The 17,562-nt window shown below is 38.5% G+C and overlaps 1 protein-coding gene across 1 annotated transcript in view; it reads right to left on the bottom strand.

Moving 5' to 3' along the window:
• Positions 1–894: 894 nt before the first annotated feature.
• Positions 895–17,562, bottom strand: part of KIT (KIT proto-oncogene, receptor tyrosine kinase) — an 82,178-nt gene continuing 65,510 nt past the window's right edge. The window contains exons 15-21 of the mRNA XM_077477477.1: positions 16,647–16,726; positions 14,520–14,641; positions 11,672–11,794; positions 8,421–8,532; positions 6,846–6,945; positions 5,212–5,317; positions 895–2,821 (exon numbers count right to left, since the gene is read on the bottom strand). Of these exons, the coding sequence (XP_077333603.1) occupies positions 2,693–2,821; positions 5,212–5,317; positions 6,846–6,945; positions 8,421–8,532; positions 11,672–11,794; positions 14,520–14,641; positions 16,647–16,726 (772 nt within the window). The 3' untranslated portion in view covers positions 895–2,692. The remainder of the gene's footprint in view (positions 2,822–5,211; positions 5,318–6,845; positions 6,946–8,420; positions 8,533–11,671; positions 11,795–14,519; positions 14,642–16,646; positions 16,727–17,562) is intronic.

The following is a 17,562-nucleotide window of genomic DNA, read 5'->3' on the forward strand; positions in this document are numbered from 1 at the left end:
CAACAGGGCAGATTGAGTGCTGTGAACAAGGCTTATCGCCGAAAACTAGTCTGCTGCTGACTGTACTCACTGTGAAGGCTTGAAAATAAATAGGCTTGATGGTATGGAGTTGCCGGCTGCTTTTATTCGATGACCGTTTGTCTATTGGTGTGTGGGAGGACACCTCAGCTTGGACACCCTGACTGCAAACTTCGAAAGTAATACTTTGTTTCCCACTGCTCTGAGTCATACAATCTTTGATCAAAACAACAGTGCAGATTGCCGCACTAACAACGCTTGTGTTAGTACGGTGATCTCTGTTTTTTATTGTTCAGCACGCTGGGTTAAACGAAAAAAACATATAGTGTGTACCTAGCTTAAGGCTTGTTTGTGAATGAATGACTTGTATAGCGCTACCTATACGAACTGAATCGCCTCAGGGCGCTTTTCTTGCCACCAGTGTCCATCTGCAGCTGTTTATGTGGTCCTTTAATCTGTAGAGTCCCGACACACTTACAACATTGACATACACATATTATGGCTGAATTTGGACAGGGTCTAATTAACCTACCAACATGTCTTTGGAGTGTGGGAGGAAACCGGAGTAAATCCACACAGGCACAGGGAGAACATGCAAACTCCAGGCAGATAGTGTCGGGATTTGAACCAGCGACCCTATTGCTGCTAGGTGAATGTGCTAACCAATACACCACTGTGCTGCCTTGTAACTTATGTATCTCTATTTACAGCCTGTGGAGCAAAGCTTTTTATTAAAAGGCACTGTAGCTCAATCTGCAATTTACATACATAAGTGGATAATTCCTCAGCAACGATTCATCCCAAAACCTAGGGATCATTCTGAATGGGAGGATCAGCCAGACAAATGGAGACAAATGCAAAAGGGAAAGACCAATGTAACATCCATGGGACTGTTTATTATTAACAACGGCTCTTAATAACCAGGCAATATATCTCAAATATTTTGGAAACTTGCAACACTACTTACATCTATTTACATACATACAAAAATACTTTTGATATTTGGTTGGGAAAAAGGGAGGGGCAAAATGAACGTACTGCTACATTCTTATATGTACAGAAACAAAATAACAAACAAAAAAAGGAATGTCAACATCCAGTCACATTAAATGCAACAACTACATCACAAAAAAGGAAAAAAAAGTACAAAAATATAGCATCTTGAAACCATTAAAATAAAAATGTCTGACTAAGTGCCCCCAAAGTACCTTATTATTAATGGTCTGATTGCAAAGAAATGTTGCTTTAGTTTGCCCAAGGTCCTCTTTGTAAGCCTTGGCCAAACCATTCAGTCATCTAACAGCAAGAGCTAAAAGCATTTTTTTTTTTTTTTTTACAATTTTCAGAAAAGGCCAACATTTCAAAAGGTGCAAAAACAGCAAAGATAAAAGCAGTGCAAACAGGGGATGGTGCCTTGTGCACCTTTCTTATAAGGAACTGTAGGCTTTCTAATAAAGGGTTAACAATAGAACTCATAAAACCATCTATTTTTTGCCTTTAAGTTTGTTTGATAAAGATCCTTATCTGTAATGATTTAAAAATTTATGAGGGTCTTTATCTTTAGTACCGGCTCTAATCTTAAAAGACTAAAAACAGCAGTTATTATTTTGTTAGTACACCACAATAGTGCATTTTTATGCCACTGATGATGAGTCCATGAGCTCACAGCTTAGCATAATAGAAACAGGGCCAGTGCATATGCAACTTCATTTCAGCTATAACACTGGCATCACTTGGCATGACATCCCACCAGTACTAAAGAAGGCAAATTACCCAAATAATTTAACTCTAATAACTAAAACATTTGCCAAATCTCTCATATAGGAATAAGTGCACAAAAGAAATCCTTAATAAGAATATGCAGAAACTAATTTGTATGTAACCGACTCAGTAGGATGAAATGTGATATGTATTCCAACTGCTGGATTCCATGGGCATATTATCTGACAGCTTGTTAGCAGCAGTGCAATGGCTAGCCGATTGGGTAACTGTTACCGCAGCAGGGGCAAGTCTGCATTGTGCCTCCTTACCAGCATTTGTAAAGTGTTAAGAATCTGATAGGAACATTTTAAACTCTTCACAAAGATTTTCTGAATAAGGCTGAAAGTGTGTGAAAGTATTCAATAGGATTCTGCTTTTGCATTATTTTTGCAATTGCAAGACATCACAACATTGGCATGCTTTCCTATGTTACAAGAGGTGATTGTAGCCGTATTAAAATATCACGGACAGTACTCAATTTTGTTATGTTACAAGCAATGTCACATTTTACAGTCCCGAACAACACTCAGATAATCAGTGAGTTTGAAGAATGGATCTTAGAATTTACATCCGATATTGTCACAGGACATTATGAAAGGCTGACCTTTCATCTGATGCGTCCATACAAAGCCATCTCCATAAAGGAAGAACACATGAAAGTAAGTGATTATAGGCAGAGGTCACTGTCTTCAGATATCACATTTCCTGCAGGGGATGTTGCTGATAGCTTGTCATTCTGTAACATGTTTGGGCCCCCCTGGCAGTGACTGTTCTTTCTTCAGACTCAGCAGCTACATTGTGTCTCTTCTTCTACCCTCTCTGTGTTGCACAGTGGTAAGTCTGTATATGGAAGAGTGTGTGATGATGGAACATAAGGGGTCCCCAAGTAGCTTGAGGTGACATGAGTTGTCATTTAGAAATCCCTATGTGCTAGTAAAGGCTGAGTGGACGAGGTGCTGCTTCCTACGGAATTGATCCTCACGGAGTGATCCACCGGAGTGTGATTTGGACACACAGGAGACGTGTTTGAATATGTTTGTTTCTGAGAAAAGAAGAGGAATTGAGATTATTTCTTAGCTCCGAGAATCATATTTAATGCATTCTCTATAATAATCTATGGATTCCAGTGTGTCCACTAGACATATTTCTTAATTAGAGTTGATGGTGCATGAAGACAAATAACACTTAGAAGGCTTGTTTGATTATAAGTTGCGAGATAACAAGTCCAGAATTCAGAAACTATTCAGCTTTCTATAAGTATAACTAAAGGCAAAACTTTTTTTTTGTTTTATACAGAGTGGTGAAGGATTAGAAGACCCGGTAAGGTCCTTTTGTCATTGATAGGGAGATTTACCACCTCTGTTTGACCTGTTTATCATTATTACAGAGAATTTAAGTGAAACAAAACCCCAAATTCCTGTTTTTCAGAACAGGAACTCTGGAAATTTCCATGATAGACACTTGTTCTACTGATCCCGGAGACAACCAGGGAACACTTTGGAGGGATTTCCTCTTTTGGGACAGGAAAAGAAAAGAAACTTCTTCAATGAAACACAGATCACTATCCAAAAAATATGAAATGAGTGCCGCTTTTAGTTCTAGTTTACATAAATAATATAGCCAAATTCAGGTGGATTTATTAAAGCAGTATAAACAAGAAGGACAATGTGCAAATAAACAGTAACCAATAACGGCCTGGTTGCCTCTATTTAGAACAGTCAGGGCAATAAAAAAAGGATTGCTGACTGTTTGCTATGGGTTACTCCATATTGCTTATAACTGGACAAATATATGAAAATTTACATTTGTTTGTCCTTTGTATCACTCTGTTAAAAAACAAGTGTGGGTCAAATTATACCTACAATCCATATAATTATTAAAGGTAATATTAAATCATTAACCCCCCCTAGCGGTATTCCCGAGTCTGGCTCGGGGTGGAATTTTTATACCAAGAACGGTAACCCTGAGCCAGACTCGGGACTGCATCGCTGGATCCAGGAGGAGGTTTACTTACCTTCTCCCTCGGATCCAGCGTTGTCTCCCCGCTGTACGAGCGAGCCGTGTCTCGCTCTATCTATCACAGAGCCGATCTCCGTGCCCTGCGAGCGTTGCGACGCACGGGGACGGAGATCAGCGCCAAATTCAAAAAGTGAAACAGATAGTATACATACAGTATAATGTAATCTTACAGATTACATTGCTGTATGTAAATATTTCACATCCCCTTTGTCCCTAGTGGTCTGCCCAGTGCTCTGCATGCAGTTTTATATAATAAAAACTGTTGTTTATGCCTGGAAACTGGAGATTGTCCATAGCAACCAAACTGTCATTTTACATCAAAAATGGTTTTAGACCAGCTAGAAAACAGCAATAATAAATTGGAATCACTCGCAGAATTGAGCGACAGCGATTTGTGGGGAGATCCGTCATCAAATACTGAAAAGTAATGACAGTGAAAATTCTGCAACTGAGCAAAGTTCAGTGTTTTTGATTTGATTACATTATTGAATAATTTTAATTATTGTTATATTATTATTTGGTACAATTATTTATAGTTATTTATTATATTATAATTTATGATTTCATTTTTCAAACTTTATCATACCCGGGATGTCTGCTAGACTCTGGTTTGGACAGATTTAAGAGAGTTATTCCTAAGAATTACAGGACTACAATATAAAACGCCAAATTTTCATGCAAAATAATGGTACCGCTTTTAGCACCTAAAATCTGAAATAATCGTACCGCCAGGGAGGTTAAAGGTAAATATACAGTTTATACCCACTTATAAGTTACTATTACCTAAAGAGCTTCTCATTTACCTGCAAATTTTCACAATTAAAGAGAATAGGCTTGATTTTCTAAAGGCAAATAGGCCGTTCACTTTGCAAAGAAAATCAGCCTTAGGTTAGTGAATGAGGTGAAGCCATTCAATTGTGTTTTTATTTTCCTTGCACATTTTTGCCACATTCACTAAGCTAAGTTAAAATTCCCCTTGCAAAGTGAACAAGCATATTTGCTTTTAGTAAATCAATCCCAAACTCCTTAAACTGGAGTAAGTTGTTCCTTGAAAATATTATTTACTAATACCTGACGCCTTTATTTTATGGGGTGTCACAAGAACAGGAACAGAGGGGAAATCTTCCATTGGAGACACTCGTTCTGGTGACCCTGGGGAATGTTTGCCTTAATTATTGGACCATTTACGGAGCTAAAACAGCCAAATGGAATACAATAACACAAAAAAATTTTTTTTTTTAAGTGTTTAGCTTAAAAATTCGAATTAAGGTACAGCTTTCAACTATTTAAAAATTAATTATCTAATTACAACAATTTTTCTATTATCCAAGCAATTTTGAAGAATTTCCTGTAACACTAAGCCTTAAATATGTTCTAGGAGCACTGTGCCTTTTAAATGTAAATTGAACTTACATGTCCTTTGCTGTCTGACATCTGTTGTTCAACCATCTGTACAATCTGTTTAAAGGTTGGTCTCTTCACTGGGTCTGCATTCCAGCAGCTCTTCATTATTTCATAGCTGGAAAAAAATATATTTTCAATTGACAATGCAACAGAAGCAATTTTTCAATAAAGAACGTTGAAAGAGTCGAAGCACATTAAAAGAGTTGAAGATCACATTCCCTAAAGTTGCCTCAAAGAATATCTCACTGATTCCAACAGCACTAAAAGACCAATTATTGTCCATGCTGTAAAAAATACTGTAGATTACAATTAATACACCAGAATGATTCTATACAATGACAGCTTTTCTTGCTGTATACACATTTCTGCATGTCATTGTAAAGCTAAATAGTCCTTTAAACATCTAATAATTCTTTCACTCTTATGTTGGCCATACATGGATTGAAATTCGGCTGGTTCAGCAGGAACCGACCGAATTTCGATCTGTGTGTAGCGCTCTCTCATTAGACCAGCTTGTGTCAAATGGTCCTGCTGGAAAACCAGCACTGGATCACCGAGCACATGCAGCCAATGGGCTGCAGCACTGATCAGTGTATTCTGATGGTGGGGAAGTTCCGCTGTCAGAATACAAAGACACACCAGGGAGGATTTCCCCATTCACCTCAAATGTGTGGGGAAATCAGCTCAGTTTTTCTTTCAGCCAGCTGACTTGAGGCTGCATTCACACCTGAGAATTTTAAAAAGTTCAAAAATGCCCAACAAGCAAAATCCCATTCATTTAAATGGCCCCTGTTCATATCTGAGCGTTCTGTCGCCTGAAGCTCAAAAAAGTACACAAGCTTATTTTTTGGGCAGATTACAGGCGGTTTTCTGCTTTTTACATTGGTGCCCTTTTGACCTGTACAAAACAGCAGCAAAATCGCAGTAAAGCACGTAAAATAACATGCTCAGGTGTGAATGCAGCCCAAATGAAAAAAAATAAAAACGGGAGCCATGTATCGCCAGCTTTATTCAATAAGAAAGCACAGAATTTAATGACAGTGTGCAGAAATGCGCTATAACCCATTCTTACATGATTTCAAAAGCCCAGCTCTCTCTGGAGGCACTAAGATGTTTCCTTTTGTCATTTTTTGTACAGTAGACATTTAATGGCCTTTTTAAGCCATGTGTATTTTGGGTGTAGGGACTGTGAGTAAAACCAGATTTTTATACATCCCTAATACTTTTGGAGATATAAAAATTATGGGATTTCTTTTTCCCTGCAAAAGATATCACTTTTGAAATTTACGTGGCTTTGTCTGCAAAGCTGCAACATTTATTCACAGAGATCTGTAAGTGAATGCACTACAAGTCCCATATTCCACTGCAGCAGACAAACTTGTAGTTCACAAAGGACAGGTAACTGGAGGAAGAGTCTGCAGGAGCCTAAAATTATATTCCCTGTTCGTGATTGCAATGCAGGCAGATTTGAAAAAAATAAGAAATTAACATTTTGATGTAAATATATGAACATTTTAATTCTTTTTGTAAAGATGGATTTAATCTTTGAGTTTTGTCTGCATTATTTATGTACATTTAAATAAAAAACATAGTTACAAAGTTCACATGTTCTAGAAAATAAAATGTTTTCTGTGGTTACTTACAGTTCAGCTGGAGCACATTCTGGGCTTAACATGCGGTAACCATCCTTTATCATTTTGTAGAACTTGGAGTCCACCGGCATGTGAGGGTAAGGGCTGCTTCCTGTACATTAATCAAATTGTGAAAAGTTACAACACGGGCAGAGCAGAATGAAAGAAACCATTCACCTATCTGGACAGGAAATATATAAACAGAACACTTTTCAAACAGACCATTACCTTAAAAACTCATTATACAAAAAAAAAAATTGTATGAACTTTAAAAAATGAAAGCATATTTAATTAAGTGAGTGATAAAGCTACACAAAAAAGAAAATTAAGTATATGAAGCAGAAAATTAATATTACTGTAAAATGTAGTACATTAAAGTAATATAAAAATAAAGTATACAAAATCCCTATTTATAAAAAATGCCATATATATATATATATATATATATATATATATATATATATATATATATATATATATAAATAAATAAAATGAACACAACTGTTTAGCTGCTTGGAGATTTAGCTTTTTCTTTATATATATATATATATATATATATATATATATATATATATATATATATATATATATATATATATATATATATATATATATATATATATATATATATATATATATATATATTCTCATTAAACGTAAACTCCAAGCAGATAAACAGGGAATGCTGTTATGTCTTAATTAAATATATGAAATTAATATTCCAATACAACTTATGTATTTATCTGCATTAGCTTATTAAAGCCCTAGTACAGTAGAACTCAAACTGGGAGGGGAAGGGCAGCATTAAAAACCGGATGTAATGACAGTGACCATTATGACAAGAAGAGGAGCAGCAAAGGGTGAGCTCATCAGTCCGCTGTTGCCCAATCATGGACTGGAGGCAGAGACATGACCCAGCTAACTTATTTAACTGCAGTAGATAAAAGACAGGTCGGTAACTGTCTGCGCTGTGTGGCAGAGTTGTGTATTATCTGAACAGCCAGAAGGATACATTTTGTGGCATGGTTTACTGCTCCCATTTCAACTGCGTATTTAGCTGTCTGCCTAGAGTTCAGCTCTCCGATAAACTTGTGTACACGGATATGATTTATGCTCAAAGGCCTCAGTTAAAATATCTTCTTATTCTCTAATTTTTATTCCACTCTGGAAACATTTTTGGAATTCATAAGCCTTTTCTTTTTTTTTTTTTTTTAGAAAATATAACTATGGATGGATGTTATTCAATTTAAAAAACCCACTGGCTGAGGAATCCAACTATTGATATAATTAACCTGGATCTGGAAGTTCTTCCCAAATTATTATGGAGTCCTCCTCCTCCTGTTGCAAAAAGTGTGGTTTCACTCCTCCTACTTATTTTCCACAATATAAAGAAATGAAAGATCCACCAAGAGTGAGACCCCAAGTAATGGCCAAGGCATGTGGGTGTATCTAGGACCTCAAGAACAAGCCAACAGGTAATTCAGCTTGCCTGCATCTACCTAAAATGTCAAATCATTTTTCCTGTAGTCACCTCTTTTCCCTGGATTTAATATATAGTACATAGAATGACAGTAATGTATAACATACCTAAAGAAAAGATCTCCCAAAGAAGTATTCCATAGGACCAGACGTCACTTTCAAAAGTATACACACAATGAAATATGCTTTCAGGAGCCATCCACTTGACTGGGAGCCGAGCCTGGGAAAATGGTATTGAGAGCTCTAGTTAATCAGTAGTGAAGATGATAATGCCTTCATACTGAGATAAATTACAAAAGGAATGTTGCTTTAAGGTAGCTAGGTAAATATTTTCTGACCTAGAAAACCTCTTATACCACAGTTAGACTAACCCAGATAAAGGAGAGGCCAGGCCACAATCGTTGCTCTCCTTATACAAATCGTGTTATAACGGCACTTTCCAATTCTGAAATGTCTGTAGTGACAGATTGTACTTCAGATACTCTGAGCAATTTACTTCAATATTTGCTGATATTACAAGTCAGATCAAACCACTTTGTTGATCAAACATAAATAAGCATTTCTGTCACTATTACAATTTCGGCTTCATCTGCTACATCTCTGCTTAACGCAGGCGGCGTTTATTGACATTTTTATACAGTCTCTGCCTGTATTGTGTTTTGCATCTTAACTCAATCTATTTCAGGAGATAAAACAGAAGAATTGTTCTGCTTTTTGTAAATAGACTTGTTCTGGGAAGAAATTAACATTCAAACAGAATTAAACTAATATAAATCTGACTTTCTAAAACATCTTGTAAAGTTTCCTTTTAGCAGTTAGGGAAAAATTTTCTATAAACCTACAGAACCTCCAAGATGTTAAGCCAGCGGGTTGAACGTAAAATAAAAACCAAAAAAAAACAAAACTGTCAGCTCTGGCCGGAGCCTCTGTACTAATGATCCGATGTTAGTAAAGCAATCTCCCTCGCTGAGCTGTGCATTCTGGCAAGAGGATGCCATTGTCTGAGAGTGCTGATCTGGAGTCGGTTGTCTGCTAGTTTTCCAGCATTCACGTCTGACAGAAGCCGGGCAAATGGCTGGCTTCTGTCAGACCAACTGACATACACAAGGGCCGGTTTTTATTGAACTGTGGTCCAGCATTTGGCACCTGTGTACAGAGTTTTACAAAATATAGTCAATTTAAAGAGGTTGTAAACCCTCCCCCACAACTTTGTCCCATGTAAATCAGCATAAAAAACCCTAATGAACACTGCTTCTAGATATCTCCTTACTTGCTTAGTATTGTTGTAATCCTTTTTGTTCTTTAGAATGACGTCACTGAACATGCCCAGATTTCCCCTGATTTACGGCACACTCTCTATGTGCTTATCTATCTGTTATCAGGACTTCCTACAGCACAACACTGAACTTCCAGGAGGCTGCATAATCACTCAGAGCTTCCTACTACATCCCATGTGACCATGCGACATCAAATGCAGTGTAAAGCAGGGAATGGGACAGCATTACTGCAGTCTTATCAGCTGAAGCTGATAGGACTCACACAGGCAAACACTAGATAATCAGCACAAGTAAACTACTATGAAATAAAAAAAAAGTCAGCTATGAACAGGGAAGCAGGGTTGTCATAGAAACGTTGGATTGAGAAGGAAGCTTGGTTAACAGTACAGGAAGTGCTCAATGTAAGGGCGGAAATACACTCTACTGTGGACTCGCTGCCTAACCCCTGGAAACAAGTTTTTTAAAGTTTCTTTAAACAGTAAGTAATATGCCATTTGGGCTGAATTACAGTGGCTATAGTTTGATAATTACTTATTATAATGGACTAAATGAAAAGAAGCAGAGTGGGAGAGTCTACTTCCTCTTTAATGACATTTAATCTGGTAATATAATAATATACAAATAAAGTTGGTTTTGTACATGACAATATCCAGTAAAAGTCAAAAGTCATGAAACTTTGCGTCCTGTCTGCACCAAAAATTAAAGCTCTTGTTGCATTTGGCAGGCACTGCCAACGCAGGCGGTGAGGAGGCGAAATACTGTATCGTCTCCCAGCCTACTGTCAACCACCCTACAAAAGGATCCACCATAGATCTCTTTTAGAAGTGTGGCAAAGGCTGTTGCACATAATAACAAGCCTTTATTGTATCTAACAGTTCTGATAATGATTTCTTACGTTTTAAATAACTAAAATACTTAGATCTCTATTTCTTAAAATAAAATGATTTCTAAAATTTTAAACTAAAATTCCTAATTTACATTAACAGGCAAAAGTACTGTGTGAACCTGTCAAAAACTGGTTCTAAAGGCAAAAGTTTTTTTTTTATCTTTATGCATTCTATGCATTGATAAAAAAAAACTTCTGTGTGCAGCAGCCCCCTCATACTTACCTGAGCCCCATCTCGATTCAGCGATGTTGCATGAGAGCATCGGCTGTCCGGGACACTCCCTTCTGACTGGCTGAGAAACAGCAGTGGGTGTCATTGGTTCCCATTGCTGTGAAAGTGTGTGAGCCAATGAGGAGAGAGAGGGGACAGGGCCAAGCCACGGCTCCATGTCTGAATGGACACAGAGCAGTGGCTCAGCTCAGGAGACCCCATAGCAAGCTACTTGCTGTGAGGGCACTCAGCAGGAGGGAAAAGGCCAGGAGAGCAAGTGAGGGACCAAGAAAGGGAGGATCTGGACAGCACTGTGCAAACACTGCACAGAGCAGGTAAGTATAACATGTTTGTTATTTTTAAACAAAAAAGCAAGACTTTAATATCACTTTAAGTACACATCAGATTATAGATGTTATCTGAAATGACTGATTCAAGTACTGACTTAAATTAGGGAGCTGTTGGCTCAAAAGTATCTGTAATTTCTATTTCTAATTTCTTACAACTGTGCTACAACATTTTACACAGCAAACGATATTGATGTAAAGTTAATTTAAGCTATTAAAGGATCACAGTGGTATAAGACTTGATTCCACCACACATCTACTACTAAATATTAAAGCTTTCTTTTATCAGTAAGGGTTATTAAAGGAAAAAAAAATACGCTCACCTATATTGCTATAGTTTATGGCAGATGTAATACCTTTTCTGTCAACAATAAATCAGTTTAAGACGATCGATAGATTTTATATTTTTCACTGAAAAGTACATTATGAACAATCCTTCCATTAAGAACATCAAAAACGTGTCTCACAGGTCTACTAAAGTGTCATTTTTACATGAAATGCTAAATTATATCACCAAATCATTAAGCAGTCTACAAGCGAGAGAGTGCCCTGATGCGATTTGCTATCTTCTCTGTGTTTTCTAAGTCAATTTGAGAACGCTGAGTGACGCTAACTGAATTACACCTGTTTTGACTTACATTTCCTTTAACCACATAATTTGAGTCATTCTTGATGTCTCGGGCAAGGCCAAAGTCACAGATTTTCGTTATTCGACCATGAGTGAGGAGAATATTTCTTGCTGCAAGATCTCGGTGAATGCACTGTGGACAAAAAAAAAAAGTTTATAGAACACCCACTAGAAAAGACCTACTTTATAGAAGAATAGCAGAATTAAGAAGAGGGGGGAGTTCATTTACTAAAGTTGACGAATATCCAGTCGTGTTCAGGAGAATTATAGAAACAGAAATCTGGGAATCTGAAGTGAAACCAGACCAGTATAAAATTAGTCTTTACTAAATGTGGTCCTAATGAAACACCCAAAAAACACTTCTCAAAGGAATAGAATAAGAGTTTTTACCTAAAGGAATTGCTCAGGATCACACACTGAAATATTCCAGCTTGCTGGAAAAAAACACTGTGTGATGGGTGTGTTGCTTGCTTTGTCTATAGAGAGAGGGTAAGAAAGATAACTGAATGAGCCAATACATAACATTGGCTAATGAACATCTCCAATCTATAACGTCTGCATTGACCATCATTTTTATTCAAACCATGTACAGGCAGTCCCCGGGTTATGCACAAGGTCCTGTAGGTTTGTTCTTAAGTTGAATTTGTATGTACCGTATATACTCGAGTATAAGCCGAGATTTTCAGCCTCTTTTTTGAGGCTGAAAGTGCCCCCCTCGGCTTATACTCGAGTCATCGCCGTCTGACTGCTCGATCAGCGTATCGAGCAGACAGACGGCGGACATACTACAATTCGAAAGCCGCGCCTCCGCCTCCGCCTGTGATAGGCGGAACACTGAATTTCCCAGCAGCCTGTGTTCCGCCTATCACGGACATCGTCTCATCCTCGTCCGTAGTACGAGGATGAGACGATGTCCGTGATAGGCGGAACACAGGCTGCTGGGAAATTCAGTGTTCCGCCTATCACAGGCGAAGGCGGAGGCGCGGCTTTTGAATTTTAGAATGGCCGCCGAGGCGCCGACGAAGAGCGGCGATCCTGGCAAGGCACGGGACGGAGGCAAGGCAAGACACGGCACGGGACGGGACGGAGGCAAGGCACGACACGGGACGGAGGCAAGGAGGCAAGGCACGGCACGGGACGGAGGCAAGGCACGGCACGGGACGGAGGCAAGGCACGGGACGGAGGCTCGGGACACAGGTAGGCTGGACACACACACACACACACACACACACACACACACACACACACATGGACACACACACACAGGGATGGATGGATGGAGACACACACACACAGGGATGGATGGATGGATGGAGACACACACACACAGGGATGGATGGATGGATGGAGACACACACACACAGGGATGGATGGATGGATGGAGACACACACACACAGGGATGGATGGATGGATGGAGACACACACACACAGGGATGGATGGATGGATGGACACACACACACACAGGGATGGATGGATGGATGGACACACACACACACAGGGATGGATGGATGGATGGACACACACACACACAGGGATGGACGGACACACAGGGATGGACGGACACACAGGGACGGACACACACACAGGGATGGACAGGCATGTCTCACCCTCGGCTTATACACGAGTCAATAAGTTTGCCAGTTTTTTGGGGGTAAATTGGGGGCCTCGGCTTATATTCGGGTCGGCCTATACTCGAGTATATACGGTATGTTGGAACAGGTACATTTTTTAAGTGTAACTTCAGCCAAAAAAAAAAAAAAATAATATTTCTAAGTTTTATGGATAGCATAGGGAAGGGTTCACACCCCTGTAGTATTAATTTTGCTGTCTATGCCCCTGATCAGAAGATTTCACCTCACTTTCTGTGACAATAGGATTTTGATAGGATTGGTGATAAACCTTTAGTGGAGACAACTTTTTCTCATAATAACTCTTAAAGGAGTGAATTTCCCTGCCATGGGGTAGATTTCCTCTCACTTCCCTATGTTCGTAAGTACAAGTCATTCGTAGCTTGAATGATCGTAATTTAGGAACTGCCGGTAGAGTTTTATGTAAGAATACTAGGACTAAGACACTTATGGGGTCTATTTAGGGGTCAGTTGTCATGACATGGTCCTGGTAAGTTTTCTACAAAAAAATATGAATGGGGGTGATTCTTAACAGCTGTGCACACGTTCAGACATTCCCACAGCAAATTTTTAATAAACAGACCCCTAAATCTGGTTTGATAATTGGATCAAGAGTATGCTTATATAAATGCATAATTAGAGAAAACATGCTCTGAATAATGAAGGTGGCAATTCCTGACCTAGTTGCTTGGCTTTCGCAATGATGTCCTGCTCTAATACTTTATGGTCTTCTGGTCTCTTATCTGGGGCCATCATGCAGCAAGTGACGTCAGAGACAATTTGGAACACCTGGTGTACATACTTGGTACCAGGACAGTGAACAGAAAGTAGTGAAGAAAAAAAAAATAATATGACAGCCTGGGTATGAACGGTAGGGCCCATATTTCTATCAGTACCTGTAAAATTGCTCTAACAACAGGTAATTACACCACACAATAACTAATTTTGAAGTGTGACAATTTGTATAGGACACAACATGGAGCAAAGCAACTGCATAAACTACTTTCTTTGTGCTAAGTGAAACATTTAGTCCACAGAATGGATTTTTAATGGAATTTTTTGAGAGATTCCCAGTAATAGTTTCTCCAGAAGGGATTGACTGTTCTTAAATGACCATGTATGAGGACCTTTACAAGTTATTAAAGAGGGTTTGCTGGTCCTAGTATTATGGTAATGATATCCCGACGACAAGTACAAATGTGGGCATTGTCTCAGTGTATTAACTCACATTTTTAGACGCCAGGAAGTTCATGCCCTGTGCAACTTGATATGAAAAGCTAATCAGATCATCTGTATCTAGAGCTAAATCATCCTCTTCAGGCATTGCAATATCTTGATCCACATAGGATCCTGTTCAAAATAAACCATAAAAACAGTTATATAAAAATTTCAAACACAACGACTCTGATCTAAGCAATCATCACTTAATCTGTCCATACAAGCAAACAAGGACTTTGCTACTGAGATGTCTGCTTAGTGAAACTATGTGAAACATAAACCAAAAAATGTTCAGTCTGAATACAACATTACTCATAAATGTAATTTTTTTTTTAGCCTTAATGTTGGTATAAATTATGTTGCTTTCAAACAACGTTATGTTTAAATGCCAGCCAAAGCTTACTTAAAAGGAAACAGACATTTGGGTAACAAAATAGCTAAAGGGTTAGCACATCCAGTTTGCTGTTTTTGATTCTTGGTTATGTTGCCCAAGGACAATATCTGCATGGAGTATGTATGATCTCCCAGTACTGAGAAGTCATATTTCCAGCAGCAATCCATAAACATACTGACAATTTAACTTAAAGTATATGTAAACCCAATGGATGTATTTACAAAAGTATTGTAAATACATTTAAATTTGTAGCATTAACTAAAATAATTGCTGATGAACTTTCATGAAAGTCCTTGTACAGACATTTGTCCCTGTCTCCCAGTTGTACTCCTGCATTGTCACCCATTGTCACCCCTGGGCTTTCAGCTATAGACTACAAGTGGACATTTTAACACATATTACTCAGGCATGTTGTCACCATCAAGAAACCCACTTTGAGAAATGCCATGCAGTCATCACTGGAGTGCATGTAGGCAGGACGTGGTTGGAAAGAGGTTTCAGGAGACTATTAAAACTGAGATTAACAATAAAATGGGAAAAATATGATATGCAGTGTTTAAAAAATGAAATGCCATTTAGTTAAGTTGGCCATAGATACATAATTTTTTTTCTTTGATCAGCCAGCAGGAGCCCCCCATCCACACAATGGCACTCCTCCACTGTCAGAATACACTGATCAAAGTTGCAGCCGATTGGCTGCATAAGCTGATTGAGTGAAAGATTTCCAATATTCCCATTTGAGAGAAGCCAATCATTAAATCAACTTCCCTCAAGCAGGAACGGCTTGAAAGTCCTTGCTGAATAGGCCAATTTTCGATCCCTCTAAGGCTAGCATTAGGGTTTACATCTGCCTTAAATTCACACAGGATTGCTCCCACAATGGTAGGATTGTAATTTATTTCACAGGCATGGACAGATATCTAATTAAAATCAATAAAAAGGTAAATTGTTTGGAAATATTAATGAAAGGCTGATAATGTTAGGTAAATTGATTGGATCATAAAAATAAAAAAAAGACCATCACATTTAAAGTGGTTGTAAACCCTTACAGACCACTTTGACCTACAGGTAAGCCTAGATTAAGGCTTACCTGTAGGTCCAAGAAATATCTCCTAAACCTGCGTAGGCGCACTGGGCATGCCGCTGCTAACGGCGATATGACGTTAGTGGCGGCTCCCATGACGTCTTCACTGCTCCGGCGCTGTGAGTGGCCGGAGCAGCGATACACGGAAGAAGATGGACGCTTCGTGCTACAGGGGACAGCGGTGACATAGTAGCCCATTATGCTATACCTTTGCAGGGAGACAAAGAGGAAGTAAACCCATCAGGGTTTACTTCCTCTTTGAGTGGATACACATTGAAGGGACAAAGCATAAAGAATGTTGGCCTATACATTATGCAATGATAAACCATCATTTGATGATAGATGTGTTTGAAGTTAACTGAGTTGTTTCATTCTATAGGCTTTATGAGGATGGTGACTGTTGTGTTGGTAGAAATTCCAATTTCCACATGGACCGATCGCTTATTTTATTGAACATGACTTTCTATTGATCATGGTCCATTTAGTGTAACACATTCCAGACCTCATTCTTTTAACAAAACAAATCAAATATTAGTCTTTTTAGATATTTAAAAAGATAAAACCTGATTGGGTGTTATCATGAACAATAACTCTCACACATTCTTAGCTATAACATTTTTGATACATACAGATTCCATTACAGCTGGAATAGGACTCACCTGATTTCCGCTTGTCGGTTTTAGTTGGCACTACATAAGGTACTCCTGGCTTCATGTCCATGTATTCACTCATCCCTTCACTGTAAAACAAGAGGAGGAATAGGATTGAAAACAATGTCCTTGTCCTTGTCTACAACTGCGTAAATGAATATTCTAAGAACAAAGACAAGGATATGTGTTGTTTGATTTGGCAGAAGAACAAGCATAACAAAAGCCTTACATCCATATTCTTCAGCTCTAGCAGCACAGGATGAATGTCTAATTACTGATTGCCGAAGCTAAGCGCGGCACCAGTGCTGCTATCAGTAATGAGCCCATGGAAGCAGTTATTCTTTCATATGTGACGTCCTATCGCACCTGCACTTTCTACACTCTTATGTACCATACGGTATTTATATAATGTTGTGGCATTAGAGCTGCCGTCTTATAAAGTCTGCAGATGGCAGGAGCAGAAGTTTTAACAATTAGGTTGTATCAGAAGAAGACAGCAAGTGATGAACAATAGATCAGTCCCTAGAGAAATGTTACACCAATGTGGCTGACACGAAACCTGACCTACTACATAAGCCTTCATAGGTCAAAGAGAAGGCAATGCTTTCCTTTTATTCTTCCGATATGGTTGTAAGAGTACAACTATTACTGGATACTGTGTAAAGAGCAAGAATGTACAATATCCTGAACCACCTATATTTGCTGTGACCACATTAAACTCCTGAAATCAGACTAACTGCAAATAGGACATTGTTCTTCATAGTTTGTTGTCTTAAGGGGAAAAAAAAGCATTAAGGTATTTTTTCATTTAAGCTGACTGTATATTGTAATATTAAAAGGTTAGTGCGTGTGGCTTTTCCATGGTTCAAGCAGTTATTACCATAGTGTATAGCCACTCACAGTCATGCATTGCCGATCTTAGCAG

This window comes from Lithobates pipiens, unplaced genomic scaffold (genome assembly GCF_037356315.1).
Source record: "Lithobates pipiens isolate NorthernLeopardFrog02 unplaced genomic scaffold, aLitPip1_a1.2 Scaffold_13, whole genome shotgun sequence".
Lineage (NCBI taxonomy): Eukaryota > Metazoa > Chordata > Amphibia > Anura > Ranidae > Lithobates > Lithobates pipiens.